The sequence below is a fragment of the Protopterus annectens genome, chromosome 3.part1, assembly GCF_019279795.1.
Source record: "Protopterus annectens isolate FY-2018-M chromosome 3.part1, PAN1.0, whole genome shotgun sequence".
NCBI lineage: Eukaryota > Metazoa > Chordata > Ceratodontiformes > Protopteridae > Protopterus > Protopterus annectens.
In genome coordinates, this window is record NC_056732.1 from 1,150,071,347 (window position 1) to 1,150,088,501 (window position 17,155).

The following is a 17,155-nucleotide window of genomic DNA, read 5'->3' on the forward strand; positions in this document are numbered from 1 at the left end:
CCCCCCCAATAGGGATGGGGATGCCCTTCTTCCCTGTCTGAGCCATCAAAAGAGCCCAAGGCACTATTTATATTTATATTGCCAACAATGGACTGTAGTCAGGGCCTTATTTGTCTATCCCACCAGTGCAGGATTAAAAAAATAGATTCTTAAGAAAACTCTACAACATGAGGCATGTTAAGGCTATATTTCCTTTTGTATCTTGTAGAAGGAGACTTTAACTACAAGATCTATGTTCATTACTAGATATGCTGGTATTTGTTAGAGTCATACGCGTTTCCCTCAAATTTCCAGATTTTGCCTCATATTCTTTGTGTGTTTCTTATAAAACGTGTTTTTTTTTCTGGCAAATCATTGAGATCTGAATCAGTTAAATAGTGGCATGTATTTGAGTTTCAGTCTTCATATCTTTCTGAAAATGCATGCTAACACAAAACCTGCTATTCTAGTAGACTGTAAGAGCAATATTTAAAATCTGTCCCTGATTTCAGGCATTTGTCTCCCCCATCACTTTTGTCTTTGTCCAGATTTTGTGCAGTTAGAGGCTGAGAGGTATGGTCCTACATTGCAGTCTGAAACAACACTGATCATATTGCCCGAACGCAGGTTTTACAAAATGTCAGACTATATGACCTTGTCATAAGGAGTTAACACTTTTTTAATGCCGTATACAATGCCTTAATAACTATTTGCAAATTAGAAGGGAGAATAGACAAAGAAAAATAATACATTCTTTGTTGTTGTTTTAAAGGGTATCATTCTATGGCATCTGTGCAGTAAGGTTTTCAGTAAGAGAATCAGTGCAGCCCTTCATTTTGTTAAATGATACTTGGGGAATTCTTACTAGAGACTAGAAATACCATTGAGTTTACTTGATAGAGCACCCCTGATTGCTAATACTAAATCAGATATCTTTACCAATGTGAAGGAAGAGAGCAGCTATGCTCAATGCTAGTATTTATACCGCCTATGTCTGCATTTCAGTTTGGATGTTAAGTTCAGAAACATACCTTTCAACATCTGAGCATAAGAAATCAGAACAAAGTAAAAAATAAGGGGGATGGCAAAGACAGATTTTAAATATTGCTCTTATAAACTTATAAAGTTCTTAGAATAACAGGTTTTGCATTTGCATGCATTTTCCAAAGATATGAAGTCTGAAACTCAAGGTATGTCATTAGTTATTGACTTCAGTCATCAATAACTTACCAGAAAATGACAATTTTTATGATGAACAGACCAAATATTTTATGCAAAAATCTAGTCATTCAGCAAAATCTAGGACAAATGAGAGGGATGGCTCATCAGTTTTATCTTTAAATTCACAGTTAATTACTTAATCAAGGATTTGGCAATATGCATATGAACTATATAATAAACAGGTATCCAGACTGTAGGCTGGAGAATTACTGTTTTTATTTATGTATCTTATTGATTATGGGAAGGTATTCACATGGCACAGACCACACTAGACACGTCACATTATGCCACAGGCATGACTACTGCACTATCCTCTAAATGATTTATAACTTCTACTGGCAATGTATGTTTGTCCACTGCTATGTTTGCCAATATGCCTCAGCATTATCAAACCATACTGAGGATGCCAAAGAAGAGTGCTGTCCAGTATGTAATATGCCTTGATTATATGTCTAGGGTCACCCCACTGCTCCCACCTCTCTGATATATATATATATAATCTTCTCTCCACATCTTATACTATTTAATGTGATACTCATCACTTAGGGTTTATCATTCTCACCTGCCAGTATGTTTAAAGTAATGACTTTTGTCTGTGGGCAATCCCATCCCACTTCCTTAATGTGTAGAATGAATACTAACTGATGATGATAATAATCTTCCTCCAACCACTGACATCATACTAAAGGCAGATAGATAGATAGATAGACAGATATATCAACCAAGCTATCTATCTGTATGTATATTTGTTTGTTGACAGGGTAGGCCCACTGGACACAAGTGCCTCTTTTCAGGCGCAACTCAGCAGCACCATCTGGTTAAGTGACCTACTCAGAGTCACTCAGTAGGCAAATGGAGATGGTTCATAGGTTCATAGGTTCAAAGGTTGGTACTAGGCTATCGGCCCTAGGGCCTATACAAGCCTAGCCATAACAATTCCCTGGCTAGTTCTTGCCACAGTATTTACTTCCCTGGACCCCTGTCTAGCAGGGTGACTGATGTGATCCCCGGGGTGAATTTCCTATCTCCCATCTAATCATCAAGGTTCCTTTTGAAGAGGGCCAAAGAGGTGCTCTGCTTGACATGTATGGGCAGTCTATTCCAGAGTCTGGTGAGTCTCTGGGTCTGGAAGAAATCAAACTGTTAATCTTGTACACTAAGTGCCACAAAAATTATTTCAGTATACCACACCTAACCAGGGCATGCAGCTGTATTACATAGCTGCTGTGCATACCTCTAAGCTGTCATGGAGTTGTTGGTCTTGAATAAGCTAGAGTAACCAAGATGTACACAAAGCAAGCCAAAGAGAGAAGCTGCAGGTATAGAGAACAGATACTACTGCAGTACCAAATGGCATACCTTGTCCCCAACAAAAACAAAACTCACAGATATGCTTCAATTGATTGCCACATTTTGCATAAAGTGCCAATCAATCAAAAGAAAATGGATGAAAGAACTTTTGATGAACCTTATATGTAACATTTTTTTGCAGGTGGCAAGCCTCTCTATACTCCCCATATGGAAGGACCCCCCCCCCAGACCCCCAAACTTAAATATACCTACTTCAAGATTGCACAACAGTGGAGAAAAAAAGAAAACTCAGTTGTAGGCATAAGTTGTTTCATCTGTTTCTTTCTGATTATTTGGCACTCAAAAAAGTGCTGTTGATTGTATGATGGGCCTCAGGCCAACACACACACACACACACACACACACACACACACACACACACACACACACACACACACACACACACACACACACACACACACACACACACACACACACACACACACACACACACACACACACACACACACAGGGAACATGCTAGCATGAGGAGGATACTCATGCACTGGGGTTGCTATAGTAGGTTGTCTTCCATAAACTGATGGCATGAAGCTGGTCTTTCTGTTTCATTTTAGAATTACATTGCTTCTTGAATAACAAGGATATGCCAATTTGCATTTTACTAAGTAGCACAGTTGTTTGCACCAGAAATCAGTGTAAAACATTTATGATGATTTTTCTACAAAATTGTGTCAATGGCGGGATATTTCTGAATCACATGGCTCCACCTCCAATCCCATTTTAAACACAACTCTGACACCGAGACTTCTGTCTGTTGTACAATGACATTTTTTCTAAGCCTAACCAATGTATGTTTTTCATTGACGACATTTATATAGGGACTCATGCCTACATTTTAACTAAAACTATTATCTTGCTGCTTATTTTATTTATAGGGCATCAAGGGAAGCATTGGACTTCAAGGTATTCCTGGAGTAAAAGGGGAAAAGGTGAGCACAAAGAAACAGTACCGTTATCTGAGAAGGATTACTTCATATTTATTGCATGTGACTCCATAATCTAGCAATGCATGACTGCTGTTAAGAATCTGGCAAACCTGAAAGTATAGAGAATGATAAATTTATCTGCATTTGTTCAGTATAATTTTTTGAAAAGATGTATCTATTTTTTCTTTGTAGATCTATCTTGTTTTTCTTGAGTTAAGTCAATTAGTACCATGAAAGGTCAAAGCAGAAAAGCTAACAATTCCCATGTATTTTATTTAAGGGACAATCATCAGACCATTTCTGTTATTTGGTTGAATTCTGGTCTTGGAGTTACTCCACAGTAATAGGACATAGTTTAATTTGCTGTCTTATTACCCCACAGAGGCACAGTAGCAGTGCTCTGTTTTACACTACATGCAATGATATGATTTGCCTCATCTGGCATAAATATTTACAGGAGTACATATCACTCTCACTTTGCAGTGATATTAGGGCATTCAAATAAATGATGTAGCTGGTAACATGTTATTCTAGGACTGTCCCACAGCTGAAGTATATGCAGTGACTAGATTCACACTGCTCCAAAGGTGCATGTTATTTGGTAGAATACAAGGGCTGTGCAAACCTTTAATGGTCTGACTTTGCAAATATTACAGATGCTGCAAAACATATCAACTATACCTGTAGAAAATGCATATTCTACCCTCCTATGCCCACTGCTTTTTGCAAAATCCCCATTTTTCAGTTTAATAACTTATTTATATAGACTTGCACATGTGGTTTTGGTGTCCACCATTCTTATTTTTTCTGTCTGTTTCATAGGATCATAGAAGGTTACTATGCTGGGGCCCTTACAAGACTAGCCAAGAATTTATCCTTAAAGAGAAACATCAGTCAGTACTTGTCAGCTCTGTCAGTGAGGGACACAGGTGGACCCCTGGGACAAATTTGTGGCTTCCCATCCACTCATCAAGGTTGCACTTCAAAAAGTTCAGAGAGGTACTCTGTTTGATGTGTATGGGAAGTGTATTCCAGAGACAGGGCAGGCTCTGGGAGACAAACTTGTCTCTCCAGCAGGTTTTGTTCATGTTGCATGTTAGATATAGGCCTTTTGAGTGGGTAATGCGCTAGGAGTTAGACTTATGGATATGGAGCATCTCTAGTACGGTAGGGTCTGAGACTGCTTTGTAGGCAAGACACAGATCACCTCTGAACAATATGTAGGATATCGAGTAGAGTGATAGTGATTTGAGCCTGTCTGTATAGGACAGATGTTGTTGGCCATGGATTCTCTTTGTGAGGTATTTCTGTGGTCTTTCCAGCTGGTGCAGATGTTTGGAGGGGTACATACCGAAGGCGGCATTATACTCAATTATTGGTCTAATGAGGGAGGAGTATAACCTCCTTTTTTTTCTGGATGCAATCCCTTTACTTATGAGATGAACCAGGTAAAAGGCTTTTCTGACCACTGCTGCTATATGATGATCAAATGTGAAATTGTTATCAACCTGGTAATCAGTACGGAACATGTTTCTGCCAAATGGTATGATGATACATTTTTTTGCATTTAGCTTGAGGCCATGACTTTGGCACCAGTCATTAGTTGCTGTGTGACTCTCTTGCAGTATGTTAACATCATTTGGGGATTCAATGACAGTACCCAACTTACAGTCATCTGCAAACTTGGTCAGCCACAGGCCATTTTGTCTATACCTGGACATCTGATAAATAGATGCAAAATAGTAGGGGCCTGAGGACAGATCCCTGGGGAACTCCATTAGTGACAGGTCTGCTATCGGAGGTGGAGGTGCCTATTTTGACCTTGAGTGACCTGTCAGTGAGCCAAATGGCCACCCACTGATGAGACAAGGCTTTACACCAAAGTGTGTTAGCTACTAGCCGAGTAGGGGATTGCGTCAAAGGCCTTGGCCAAGTCAAGGTAAGCTGTATGTACTGACTTTCCCTCATCCAGGGTCTTGGTGACAGTCTCAAAGAAGTCAACCAGGTTCAGCAGGCAAGATCTGCCCTTGGCAAATCCAAACTGGGTAGGGTCAAGTGGTTGGAGATTGCCTATGTCCTTGTTTATGAGATCCATAGTAATATCCTCCATGGCTTTACAGATCAGACTTGTCAAGCTAATGGGGTGATACTTTCCAGGTTCAGTAGTGGCACCACCTTTGTGCAAGGGGTTGACAATAGCAGTTCTTTGCTCTGCTGGAATGAAGCCTGTACTTAGGATGTGGTTGACTAGGGTGCTCAATGGTGAAGCTAGATAGGGCCTTTAACACTTGATCAATGGAGATGTGATGTGCAAGAAAAGTATCGAGGATGGTGAATGGGCCTTTAGGGGGCTGGGGGGGGGTGAAGTTTGTACTGAACCTATCTGCTAGCAGGTTGGCTAAGTCAGCAGGATCAGTGTAAATGGTACTTTTACATAATAATTCAGAACAAACCTGGGCTTTGCCATGGAGGTTCCTGATGTAACTGAAGAACACTGTGGTTTCCCATTGTTTTGGAGGCTAGTTTCAATTCATGATTGGCCTTCGAGGTTTTCACTAGTGATATAATTTGCTGTTGAGGCTAAGGAGGGAGTTTTTCCAGTTTGGAATTTGTTCCTTTTTACCCTTTGACAGCGGTTTTCTTCCTTTTGTTGTAAAGCCTGTTGATAGAGGATGTCCACCAGACAGGTTTGTGTTTCCTTGAGGAGCAGGTTTTAGTTCTGTTGGGAATGGCTCAGTCCATGCAGTTGTACAGGTGCTTGTGTCCTGCATTGGCGTACTGTTCAGCATAGTTGATTTCATCCTCTGAGGGGAGGCAGTAGTATGAAGCTAGAGATACCCTCCCTTACGAGGTTCTAGTCATTATTTTTGAAGTTTTTTTTTTTAGCTTGATTACAGCTTGGGATAGAAACTTCAAACAAGACAGTCCGATGATCTGATCTCACCAGGGAAGAACATACTATTGGATTGGTGCAGCAGTCACCCATGTTGGTGAGAACCAAGTCCAGAATGTGTGGGATGAGATGAACTGGTCCAGTGCATTAGAAATGATTAAGTCAAGGAAATGTTGAGTGAGTGCATTAGTGCAGGAATAGTTCACCCAGTCTATGGTGGGGTAGTTGAAGTCACCAAGGATTAGGGTGTTAGCGGCTACCTTGATGGAGTCAAGTAGATCCAAGTAAGAGGAATGGGTGCCCTGAGCATGGAGGGGGGTCTATAGCTGGATATATCTTGGATGGGTGTCTTGTCAACTGTTAGTTGCACCTGGAGTAGTTCCAATGCGTTATGGTGGCAAACCAGTCTGGAGGTGTGCCAATCCTTAATAAAGATAGAGACTACACCATCCTTAGTCTTCCCAATCTCATTTTGGGGTCAGAATGTGTGGAATAAGGTCTAGCTTGGTAAGGCAGGGGTGCTCTCCACACCCCTGAACCAAATTTCCATGACCACACAGACATCAGCATCTTCCAGTGCAAGGAGGAATTCTCAGGTTAAGGCTCCTAGCATTTAACAGCATGACCTTCAATTTGTTTTTGACAGATCTTTTATGTTGGAAAAAATGCCATGGATTGCATCCAGGACTTCATATGTGCAAAGCATGCACACTACCACTGAGCTACATCCCCTTTTCCTAGGAAGTCTAGTAGATGTGGTCTCCTTTCCAACTCTCTATCTTGATGGCATAGCAGCTGTTTCTCCTCTCAAGTAACTTACAGTATTTTCTGCCTGTTACACATTTGGGATATTAAATTAGCTATGTCTACAGCAGCAAAAAGTTTCCCTCAGTTGTAATAGCACTCAAGACTGGCAGGCCACTCTGTAACTTCCTCTTATAATTTTGTGACCATACATACACCACATTTGTTATTCATATTCATAATTACAGTTATCAGAGCCAATGTTTGGGACCTGCTGTTTTTAACAGCTATTCTGAAATAAGTGAATGGTCTGGAAACAGAAGACTCAGCTATTTTAGAATGTACCTAGACCATTCATTGCTAAACAATACCGCATAATCCTTAATGCTACTTAACTACTAGTATGAGCAGCTGCATTTAAGTTCAATGGCTTCTAAGGGATTATTGGAAAAAAATCAAGCTACTTCATGCAAAGACATATAGCAGAATTGGATCTGACGTAACTGTGATTATTGTTCAGTCAGTTTTTTCCAGTTTCCTATATCCCTCCTTAATGCCATAAACTTGAGTTTACAATAGCAGTACAGTACCTTAATACTTTGGCATTACAGTGATTCAAAATGTGTTTACTTTCCAAGAATGAAATATACCCTGAGAATAATCTTTAAGTAAGCTAGAATATCAGTGAATACTATTAATAAAAATAAAGTTCTGTTGTTAAATAATAAGGTGCATCATGCAGTGCCACAAAAAATTAAGCAACTGTTAAAGAAAAGAGAAAAAGACCATTAGAGTCTGTTAATTGTCCATTATGCTGTGCGTTAGCACCTCTTTTGTGTGAGTCGACGGTATCGCAAGCAGGGTAATATTACATTCCTGTTATGACTCAATTCATTGGTTCACATATGTCTTCTTTCGGTATATTACTAATACTAACTTTGAATGATAAGCTTTCATTATAAAAACAAAACAAAAATGAAACAATAATAAATAACTGAACTCTTTAAAATGTTTTCTCACTTGCAGTCATTCAAATGTTCAGTGTGAGATAAAATGAAAAACAGACTGAGAAAAATGAGCAAATATAACTATAGTGAAGATATACTGAAACAACTAAAAAGTAAAAATGAAAAAAAAATAAATAAATAATACAATACACAAAGCAGCTTTTCATCCAGCACTACCCCAACCCTTTATATATCATAATGCAGAGGCGATTTTGTATGTCTTTTATATACAAGTTGTCAATAAATAACATTCTTCATAAAATGTCTACTGCCAATCTTGAAAGTGTACCTGTCAAGCAGAAGGAAGAATACTTTATGCAACACTGCTGATACAGGTTCAGTTAACAGACAAAATAGCAGGATTTGCATCATTCTTCCTTTAATTTATCTCCAATATTCAACCATTGCCTATGTCTACAGCCAATTATGAAAGTGTACCTGGCTCAGTCAAGCAGAAGGAAGAATACTTTATGCAACACTGCTGATAAAGGTTCAGTTAACAGACAAAATAGCAGGATTTGCATCATTCTTCCTTTAATTTATCTCCAATATTCAACCATTGCCTACCACACTATAGTGAAGGCTATGATGGTCACCTGACTGCAGCGTATCACACATTTTAAATTATGAAAGTTATTTTTGTCCTTATTCCTTTTCTGTTTAGAACTCGCCAATCCTCTTTGTACATGGATATTTTTCATCCATTCTAAAGGAGACCTTGATTATTTTAGCTCTCAAGAACTCTTGCTATGGACATGGGCATTGCAGATATACTGGCAAGGTTATTTAGAACATGCAGAATATCCTTTTTGAAATATCATGGATTCTGGGACCCATATCATTTTAGTTTTGAAGCTTAGCACATCACTTAAAATGCACTCATTTTTTTAAACAAAATGCACTAATTTGAATAGGTAATCATTTGCAGGGTTGCCACCTGTCCCACTTTGCAAGGGACAGTCCCTCTTTGGGCAGTTGTGTCCTGACAAAAAATATTAAAAATGGCAAATGTCCTGAGATTGTAGGACATAATTATGTCCCATATTTTATGTAATAGTTGCATAAAATAGTTATTTCTGTATCTAAAATACCTAAATGTTACAAGAAACAGAATAAGCAACTAAACTGCTACAAGAATAAGCTTTTATTTAGGCAAACAAGTTAAGTTCTATCCTTTGTACTGACCGTGGGTATGTGTCGGCCTGTAAAATCTGATATGTGTCCCAAAAATGTCCCACTTTGGCCATTTGAAAAGGTGGCAACCGTAATCATGTGCTAGCTCACCAGGCTGAGGGTTGATCAGCAGGAACTGTCATTTAGACAACCATCAGGCGTGGTTTGAGTTTTTGCTTTTCTTGCAGTGCGTATTTTGATCGAGAAGTATAAAAATGAAGAATCCTGCTTGAAAGTAGAAAAATAACCACTTGTTTTAGCAGATTATTGTAGAGGTGTATTAGGATAATGTTTCGGAAAATGGTAATATATGTCTAATAAAACCAATGGCCTCTGTCTTCCCAGAAGGCAGTTCACAGCAAAATTAAAAAAAAAAAAAAATACTGGCTGCAGAAATAACAGGATTCACTAAAGCATTTTTTTTTTTTTGCTTATTGTCTGCTTAGGATTTCATAGTTTTATACCATCACTGCTTCAAAAAAGAAGGAAATGCAGAATGAAGCATCAGAATGTGACTGCTTCTTGTGCAAGAACAATTGTTTTGATGACCAGAAAAGTCCCATTTATCGTAAGCCATTTTTCATTAGTGCCAAAAGTTAACACAGGATAACCCTCTTCTTAGTGTGGCATTCATACTCTTGAGTATTGTGAGTTAATTTGGTAACTTAAATTAAATGCTCCACAATATCCAAGTGTTAATGATGTAATTTCATTGATTAGTGTTTTAAAGATTAATTCAGTCTAGTTATAAAAATCTTAAAGTGTTTATCTTTCTGTGTATATTTGTTAATTTCTTAATAAGCATTCAAGCTTTGATTAGAGGGTGTATTTTAAATTTTTGGTCATGTGGGTTTTACACAATTGTCTATTTTGCATCCTTTCAAACACTGTACAATAGGGAATAGCCACCAACAGTCCAAAGTCACAAAAGTCTATTTTGAAAAAAAATGATCACAGATGGTTAATGCTTTCATCCAGCAATAATATGGACTGCATCAGTTATATTTCTATAACTGTTGTATTTTACCTTGTATTAATATTTTTATTTTTGTGTTTTACCTTGTGATAATCCTTTTGAAGACTTTTTTTCTATCTTAGGTGAAAACACTTAATCTATTAAACATTCTCTTCTGGACTTCCTGTGTTTTGTGTAATTTTGATTTTTATTCATACTCTTAAAGTAGGTTAACACAATTTAAACCTATGTGATACGTTTTGACACGTGACATGCAGTTATAGATATTGCAAACATGACTTGGTAAATATCATGATGCTGGGATTTACTCTTACTTCACAGTAGTCATTTATTTCAAATGCCTTCTTTCACTTGTAGGGTGATGTTGGACCAGTTGGGCCTCCAGGATTACCAGGAGATGTGGTATGATTTTTTCCCCATTATGTTTTAAGTAATGTATTTTAATCTAGTATTTTTTTAGAGTCCTTTGTGAAATTGCAAACATAATAAAGGACCACAACTATATAGTTATACAAATAAGAAAATATGTTTCTGAAATTCAGCATCTTTTACATTTTCAAATATCAAATAAAATAACAATGTTGTTTAATTTCAGATACAAAAGGAAGGTTTAAAAGGAGAACCGGTAAGATAAAATATGTTTCTATGATTTCTTAACAATAAAATACTTCTATATGTAATGTATATATATATATATATATATATATATATATATATATATATATATATATATATATATATATATATATATATATATATATATATATATATATATACATATATATATATATATATATATATGAAATAAAGCCAAGAATGTTACTTAACTAATTGAATCAAAACCAATTAATACATCTTCATCTGAAGAATTAGATGAACCCAGTGTTCTACAGAATATTTTATATACAGAAGTTTGAATTTTTTTAAACCTACACACAATTTGAAGCTGGCAGTAATATCTTCTTGGCCTGTTTATAGCTTTTGTTTGCTTATGCAGATCGAGCCTAGCCAAGCCAAGACAGATGCTATGTATGAGTCATGTCCTGTCTTGCCTCTCATTCAGTGTAACATTTACATTATAGACATGTTGTGAATGTATTTTTAAAAATGTATTTAGTGACCTAGCTATCCAGAACAATTCTGTCTGCAATACTATATTCATATGTGGTGCATGTGTATTAGCAGATGAGCATATCTGTGCATATAATGCCATATCAGAAGTTTGATATTCGATACTAAGAGGTCCAAAACTCTGAATATGCAATTGTGTTTGTCAGAAAAAAATGTCAAAGTTCAAGACCCACTTTTACACATTAAAAAACAGATTTGAAAGGGACACTTTTTCCTTCACCTCCACACTCCCTGCTGCTTGTATATAGTAATGAGACCACTGCACAACTGCACCTAGAAAAAGTCAAATTCTTTAACAAGCAGCAGTTTATGACTTACCCGCACTTCATTTTTTGCAATTTCAAGGTATGTACTTACTTCCCCTCAAATTTCCAGTAGGAAACTAGATAAATGGTTCTATTAGCAGGGTGTGTGGAGGACATAGGAGGGCTTCCCCCACCAAAATAGTGGTTTTATTGGTTTTCTTTGTGTGTATGTGTGTGTGTGTGTGTGTGTGTGTGTGTTTTGAGCACTTCTCCTCAATGTTTTCAAGTTTGATTCAGTGAGTATTAGATTAAGTGCCATAAACTCATATATATATATATATATATATATATATATATATATATATATTTTTTTTTTTTTTTTCACGCTTGATCTCAAAGTGTAAAAGTAATAATAAGGTATTCGTGAATTACATTTTTAAGAGAGAGAGACAGAGAGAAACTATGACTGTAACAATGAAGTCACTACCAATCCTCAGAACATAGTAAATGTATTTTCTGGAAACTTTTTGCCAGCTTCAGATAAGCAAAGATAACTTCAAGTGCTATGGAGCATAATTAGGTTATCTGAATGTTATAGAGAACCTACTCTTCAGGCACAAAAAGAACCCAGGCTTCCTGTAGGTAAAAAAAGTCCTTTGAGCCTGTCCTTACTGTACAGTAGCTGACCAGCCACCTCCATCACAACCATCTCAACACAAATACATTAGAAAAAAATAATAATTGGCTTCATATAGTATTCTCTCCCAACTAACTTGCCATCAAGTACATATAATATTCATTAGTATTTTGTGTTCACTTTTAGCCATCTCTCAATAAAAATATATATTAAATAGTTATAAAACTCTGTATTGCACAGTTAATGTTTTAAGTACACATCATTTTCAGACTAGCTTGGGCCTTAACTGAAACAGGCCAGGCTTTCCCAAGGATGACATTTTCATCATTTGTGAAACCCTGCTATAGAAGAGGGGAGAGATATCCCTTATATTAAAGCATTTGTAGGCAATGCTGCCACAGGTAAAAGTAAAATACATGTGTGACAAAACTAGAGAACATAGCTGGTTGATGCCTATAAAAACGGAAGGAAAATCTGATTAAGTATCTGTCTACCACATAATGTACAATATAATCATGTGTTCATGGATCTCATGTATGGTGACAGACTATAGAGGCATGAATTCACAGAAAGGGGATCACATCTGAACTAAACAATTATAGACCCATCAGCCTGACCAACACTTTCAGTCATGATGGAATGTTTGCAGATTTGCAGAGGGAGCATAACTGTGTTTGATATGTATGCGTTTGGTAGAGGGAGATCTTGTCCTTTTCGTCTTGTGACATTCTCCAGAGAAATAACAGTCCTGACCTTGCTAAGCCATTCATCATTATTCTGTATAAGGGAATAAACTGACAAAGTAGAGGCATTACATGTCAATCAAGACACAAGTCTTTGGTTAATACACTAATCAATCAAACACATCAAGTCAGGGTGAGGGTTACATATTTATTCTACAGGAGTTATCAATGGTGGCTCGCAAAGCCTCCTAAGGCTCTGTTCTGGGACTACTACCATTTCTGACTATTCTGTTCAGATGTAAAATAGTACAGTGGGCTCTGGAAAACCAGGTATTTTGAAGATTGTAAAATGGTTAATGTGGTGTTTTCAGTAAAATGCGCCAGACCTCTCTATGAGGATCTGGAAATAAAATATAGCTGTTGCAGTACTAATGACCTAATGTTAGTGTCAGTATATGTAGCAGCATAAAACTTATCAAAAATTATTTAAGTTATGATTACTATCTAGATGATTACATCATAAAAATTACATTGTAATTAAAAATGTAGAGACAATGGTAGACATGACTTTATTTATTTTACATTTGTTTACTGGCAAAGTCTGGACACAAAGACTAGCTTTTCAATGAAGGCCTGGGGAGAAATGCTCCAAAAACTGAAAGTGAATAATTAAAAAAAAAAAAAAAAAAATCAGTTGCCATGTGCAGCAATACCAGACATAAGATTAAACAAGTGAGGGATAGTCATAAATTACATACAAGTCTAGTACGATTTGTTTCAGTTTAAATTTGAACACGTGTCAGCTGTCTGAGTCTGATGAGAAGGGGAATGGAATTCCAAATCTTAGAAATGATGATAGAGTAAAGGGTATCTCCACCTGAATTAATGAAGATCTGCATTATAAGGAGATGTTAATCACTGGATTTGGGGGGGGGGGCATACCTTGAGAGTACTGTTAAAGAGCAGAATTTAGAGCTGGGCAGTTGTCAGGAACAGGAAGTGAACTAGTTGGTAACCAACTAGTAACCGTGAGAGTATCAGGTAGTGAGGCAGTTATAACCAACAATGTTGTCTGAGGGCTTTGTAATGATGAGATGAGTAACATGAGTTACATCCAAATTCGGCCATCTTGTTATAGCATCGGTTCAGTTAGCTTGTTGGTGAGGACTGCACTTTGACAGAACAGCCAAGGCATACAGGAGATAAAGGAAGCAGATAAGTGGATGCCAAGATTTGTTTACTACTGTCAGTAAAGAAATGTTTTGCTCTGCATAGAAGTCAAAGTTTTTGGTGTTTTTTTTTTTTTTGATTATCTGCTGAATGGGCAGGTCAAATTTCACGCTGTCATCAATGACAACTCAAAGTATTTTGGTATGTAGAACCGTATCAATTGCTGTACTGTTTGAAGAGATGATCTTGAAGTTAGTTGTGCAGTTGAATGAAAAAAGAGAAGTAGTTTAGTTGTTTGTGGATTTAGTATTAGGTTAGAGTCAGATAAGCAGTTTTTGATGGATGCGAAGGGGTCCTGTGCAAGATGTAGTTGAGAGGGATTATAAAATTAAATTTAATACAGACAGAGAGAGAGAGAGAGAGAGAGAGAAAAACTGTGGCTGTAACAATGAAGCCACTGTTGGTCAAATCATCAGCATATTGGGGAAGAGTAGCTTGCCTTGAGTTAGAATGTAAGTCATTGATGAATATATTAAACAGGAGACGCTCTAGTACGCAGTCTTGGGGAATTTGTTCAGAAATAGGTAGGAAGGTGGAGTAGCTAGAGTGCTATTTCAATACTTGGGATCTATGTGATAAGCAGCTTTTGAAGTATGAGTGAGTGGTAAATAGGGACAGTAGTCCATACAGTAGTCTGTTGTATGAGAGTGTCAAAGACTTTTGATAAGTCTAAGAATACAGCAAAGACAAGTCAAGAAAAGTTGTCTTTCAAATTTGCTGTACTGGTGAAATCAAGAAGAGCAGCAGGTTAAACGTTGGCCACTCCATATCTACCAAAGCATGAAAAAGCATATTCTTAACCATTTAATTTTAAAGAGCATGTTTAGTCACTCCAATGACATCAATATAACATCTAATACCGACTAATCTGACCAGTTTCTGAATGCAATGATGAATTTTAGTAGACTTCATACCATACATGTGAAATAACAGGTAAATTCATAGGGATGAAAAAATTAAATCTATTCAGAAAGGCTTCAGGAACTGTCATTATGTTTTGTACCTCTCAGTTTACTTACTGGTGATCGCTGTAAGCAAGGGAGCCCGCAGGATTTTTTGCAGGGGGGTGCAAACCCAAGCCCCGCCCATGCAGCCCCAGCCCCTCTGTTGCCCCGCCCACTCACAGCCCCCCCGCAGCCATTCCAGTGTCCCATTACTTGGCTATTTCTCCCCATTTGTCATAGACACTGTTCATATCTCTCAGTGTGCATACTGTTTTATGCTTTACTTCTACAATGATTACAGATATCTGGATTTCATTTACAACTTTTATTTCAAATTTTATAGCACAAACACTGACAGACATTTACTAAACCTAAACAAAGCAATAGTCTTACAATGAAAACAGACTTGGCATTAAAACTTCTCTACCTTTGAGACCCACATTCACTGAAACAGCATCGAAACCCACATTCAACGAACATGCATCTGGCCAGTGGCAGGGTAAGTTTACCTTTGGCCCGTTTCCAAATCATAGGCTCCTTGCACACATTTTTAGAAACATGCAAGAGTTCTTTGATTCACCTTCCTGACAATTATACTACATAATAATTGAATTGTATCCCTTGTATAATACAGTACCACTTGTTAGAATGCGTTTTAAATTTATAGTTCTGAGCATCTTTCCTTTAAGCAATGAAACAAATCATATGGACCAATAATGACAACCTGCCCAATTCAGAACATTTCAACCATAAAGGAACACTCAAACTTCTGTCATACAATCCACCAATATCAATCAGTACGCAGAATCTCTGCAGAAGTAAGTCATCTGAATAATTCCACATTAAAGAGATCTGAAACCAATGAAGAGGTTGTTGCTAGAAAAAAAAAACTTTATATTTCAGTGTTTCATTTACAAATTCAGTGCCTGTTGCCCTTGAAGAATAAATTGCATGTGCTACATTAAAATAAATGGTAAGTTGGTATATTGCAATAGGGAATGGGTGGCAGGCTGAAAAACAGGTTCATAGTTATTAGGTGTCTCATCCAAAGGAGGATATACTAAGAACTGCAGTACCATACCCCCTTAAAATACAAATGTACATGCTGTATGAATAGCACCTACAGCCCTTTGCATCAAGATGCAAGTATGCTACCTGCTGTGCTAACACTGCTTTAAAATTCTGTACCACAATAATGATACCATTTGCTAAACAAAACAGTTGCACATAAATTCCACCTGTTAGAGCTAACTAGGGCATTTCTCTCTGACTCTGTCACACACACACACACACACACACACACACACACACACACACACACACACACACACACACACACACCTCAACTTCTTAGTGCAAGAAATACATAAATAGATTTTTTTCAAAGTTACAACAACTGTAAACTCTGTGTGACCATGGTGTGCGTTTGTTTTTGACAGAAAGGTATAAGGAAACTCATGGCAATGTATATAGTTGAATCTCTCTCTACCGAAGTACTCCCTACCATGATGCTGCTTAAATAGTGTGTTTGCATTCAGAAACTTTTACAGTTTTTTTGCTGAATTTTATAGCTACATGAATTAAAAAATAACCAATTTCCTTTTCAGAGCCTAAGGTAAAAAGTCCACTCCTTACAAGCACTGCTTCCCCTGGAAAACATCTATATATGCATCATCACAGAGACCTAGTTCAAGACCGATGACAGCACTCCTTTAATGCAGGATTTCAATACCTGCCACAAGTTCAGGCCTACCACCATAGATGAAAGGGTGATGGTGTCTACATATTCTTAAAGAACAATTCATCTCCAGACTTGCTAGGTGAGATAATGACGTGGAATTCCTCTGCATCCAACTTAGCATTAACAAAACTCCTTACTGTGTCATACCTAACTATAGGTCCCCTCTATGTACCCCATCAGTCCATATCTCCTAACTAATATGGTGTCCCTATGCATTAAGCCAACACCATTATTCTAGGAGACTTCAATCACAT

The 17,155-nt window shown here is 37.3% G+C and overlaps 1 protein-coding gene across 1 annotated transcript in view; it reads left to right on the forward strand.

The window, feature by feature from the left end:
- COL22A1 (collagen type XXII alpha 1 chain) overlaps nt 1–17,155 on the forward strand; it is a 2,341,282-nt gene that overhangs the window by 1,296,883 nt on the left and 1,027,244 nt on the right. The window contains exons 17-19 of the mRNA XM_044067281.1: nt 3,447–3,500; nt 10,648–10,692; nt 10,886–10,915. Of these exons, the coding sequence (XP_043923216.1) occupies nt 3,447–3,500; nt 10,648–10,692; nt 10,886–10,915 (129 nt within the window). The remainder of the gene's footprint in view (nt 1–3,446; nt 3,501–10,647; nt 10,693–10,885; nt 10,916–17,155) is intronic.